Below are 3016 nucleotides of genomic sequence, written 5' to 3'. Positions count from 1 at the left end.
TCGCCGTAACTGAGCTGTCCTTCGTGGCGCCGTGACGCGGTGCCGAACTCCGTACCGAACTCCTGCAACAGCCCTCGGCGGCCCCGTCTGACTTGCAGATAACCCTGGATGAACTTCTCGACAAGGACAGGACTCTGACCGCTTTGAATGATAAAGTCGCAGAGCTCAATGACGACGACACCTATGAGCAAGAAATCAGAACCGATCGCGATTACCACGAAAAAATTTGCCGTTGCGTAAGTCGGACTCGGTTCCTTCTGAGTTCTCGTGCCGCATTTAGCGCTGCATTGTCTAGTACCGCTACCCAAGACCAAGCAGGGGAGCGCTCAGGCGAAGGGTCGGGTACCGTCAATGCCGCTCTGAACGCTACTGCGAGCAGCTCGCGCTCAGGAACGCAACGGGTTAATCTACCGAAACTCCAAGTGCCGGTCTTCTCTGGTGAGCTCCGTGAATGGCAGGGGTTCTGGGAACACTTCGAAGCAACTATCCATCGACGTCCTGATCTCCCCAACATAGAGAAATTCCAATACCTGAAGACATAGTTGAGTGGATCTGCAAGGCGTGCAGTCGAGTGGATTCGCCTTAACGAAACCAACTACCCGGTGGCGGTGAGCGTGCTCACCGAGCGGTTTGGCCGTACCGATGCTCTTGTCGATGAACATATTGATAGCCTTCTTGCCATCCCGCCTATCTCATGTTCGTCGCAGATAACTCGGCTCCTGGACCTCTACGAACAGATTCGGTTCCGCACCAGCTGCCTTGAGAGTCTTGGTGTTCCTGCAGCGGAGTACGCAGTAGTAGTCCATCGGGTCCTCATGCGTTCCCTACCGGAAGATATCGCTGTTCTTTACAGACAGCGCTTGAAGACGCAAGATAAACAAGATGCACCGTCCAGCTCCGCAGCAGGCTCTCGTGCCGAAGAAGTGAACACTGTCATGGAATTTCTGAGGGTCCAAGTGGAGAGCCGAGAGGAGACCAAGGCAGCACGCGTGAAAGAAAACTCGAATCTCGCATCAACCGAACTAGTGCATTCACGGAGCTCCTCCCACCTTCCGTCTGCTTTGGCGTTAGCTACAGGGTCCGTCCCTCTCGACCAGCTCACGTGTCCTTTGTGTGACCAGTCTGGTCACACAACCCAGGAGTGCCACGCCTCCTTATCAGCCGATGAGAAGCGAAGGAGACTGTCAACAAGGCGTTGCTGTTTCAAGTGCGGCGAGCGTGGGCACATGGCTCGTCAGTGCCGCACTGCAGCGACACTGAAATGTCGGGCCTGTTCAAGCCGCCATCTGACGGTACTGTGCGACCTATGGAAGCGACCTGACGCAAGGTGTCCACAACCGCCATCCGCCCTCGGGGCCTCGAACATCCAGTCCACATCTGGACCACAGAGCTACTAAGCGAGTTGTACTTCAGACCTTTGCGAGGCTGTTTGACCGTCTTGGGCTTCTTGGACCGTTTCTCGTCCGCGCCAAACTTCTGTTTCAAGAGCTATGGCGGCGCAATTGCACATGGGAAGAAGCTCTACCTGAGGACGTGCACGAACAGTGGAAGACCTGGACGTCCGAGCTTAGCGAACTTTCATCGTTCCAAGTCCCACGTTGTGTCATATCTCCTGCAACGCAAGGCGCAAAAGGACAGGAGCTTCACGTATTTTGCGACGCAAGCCCAATGGCGTACGGCGTTGCCGTTTATGTGAGGTGCGTCATGTCTGAGAACAGTTTCGCTTCACAGCTCCTCATGAGTAAAGGGCGCATAGCCCCGTTACGGCCCGTTTCGATTCCAAGGCTGGAACTATTGGCCTGCTTGTTGGCAGCCAGGTTATGCCACTATGTCAGACAACTTCCCGAGCTCTCACAGGCCGTGGTTCACCTTGGACTGACTCTGCGATCGCATTGCACTGGATATGTGGTGACGCGGTCCGCCAGGAAGTATTTGTTCGAAACCGCTAGTCCGAGATTCGCCGCCTAACCAGAGGATTCCACTGGCATCACTGCCGGAGCCAGGATAATCCAGCAGACTTACTTACCCGTGGCGAGCCAGCGTCCTTTGTTTCCCGCAAGACAATTTGGTGGGCCGGACCTGCGTGGTTGACCAATCCTCAGGTGGATTGGCCTACAGATCTCTGCCCTAGTCAAAAGCACGATGACTTGCGCACTGGACTCACCTCTGCCTGTCAGAGCTTAAGCTTGCCGACTTCTCCTCATTTGCACGATCCACTCCTTAGGATTAATGATTACGGACGCCTTACTAAGGTTCTAAGAGTCACTGCTTGGATCAAAAGGTTTCTTCGTAATGCGTCACTGAACACCACGTCCTCCTCCGGACAGCTAAGAGCCGCGGAGTTGTGTGAGGCAGAGTTGTACTGGATACGATTTGTTCAGCGCTCTGCGTTTCCTTCAGAAGTCGCTACGTTAGAGGTCGGACAATCTGTCGAGTCCGCTTCCACTATTCTGACTTTACAGCCCTTCCTTGACAAGAAAGGTTTGCTTCGTGTGGGTGGTCGCCTGCAGGCCCTTGATGCGTCGGAGGAGTTGAAGCATCCTATAATACTACCTTGCAACGACCGGTTCACTGAGCTTCTGGTTGAAGCAGCACATATCCGCCTTCTTCACGGAGGAGTCCAGCTAACTTTAATCGAACTTCGCTCCAGGTTTTGGATTCTGAAAGGACGTCGGACAGTGAGGCGGGTATTGAATGCTTGCTTGCCGTGTCGTCGTAGACGCTTGCGTCCAGAGACTGCTCCTCCCGCACCGTTACCGAGGGACCGGATAACCGAAACCATGCCGTTTGACGTCGTCGGGATTGACTTTTGCGGACCACTGTACTGCCGCGCGTCACAAAACACTGACAGGAAGGTGTACATAATTGTGTTCTCGTGAGCAGTGACAAGAGCGATCCACCTCGAGTTAACGATTGATATGACGGCACAAACATTCCTCCTTGCCTTTCGCCGCTTCGCTTCGCGGCGGGGTGTGCCGTCCACCATCTATTCGGACAACGCCAAGACGTTCCGTTA

General features: G+C 54.4%; 1 protein-coding gene across 1 annotated transcript; it reads left to right on the top strand.

The window, feature by feature from the left end:
- The first annotated feature begins 815 nt into the window (after positions 1-815).
- Positions 816-1397, top strand: LOC135367485 (uncharacterized). The gene has a single exon (XM_064600789.1). The coding sequence runs from the start codon at positions 816-818 to the stop codon at positions 1395-1397; it is 582 nt and encodes a 193-aa protein (XP_064456859.1).
- Positions 1398-3016: the final 1619 nt, after the last annotated feature.

The sequence above is a fragment of the Ornithodoros turicata genome, chromosome 8 (assembly GCF_037126465.1).
Source record: "Ornithodoros turicata isolate Travis chromosome 8, ASM3712646v1, whole genome shotgun sequence".
NCBI classification, from domain to species: Eukaryota; Metazoa; Arthropoda; class Arachnida; order Ixodida; family Argasidae; genus Ornithodoros; species Ornithodoros turicata.
The sequence above is the reverse complement of the archived record's forward strand: the minus strand, read 5'-3'. Positions and strand labels throughout refer to the sequence as shown.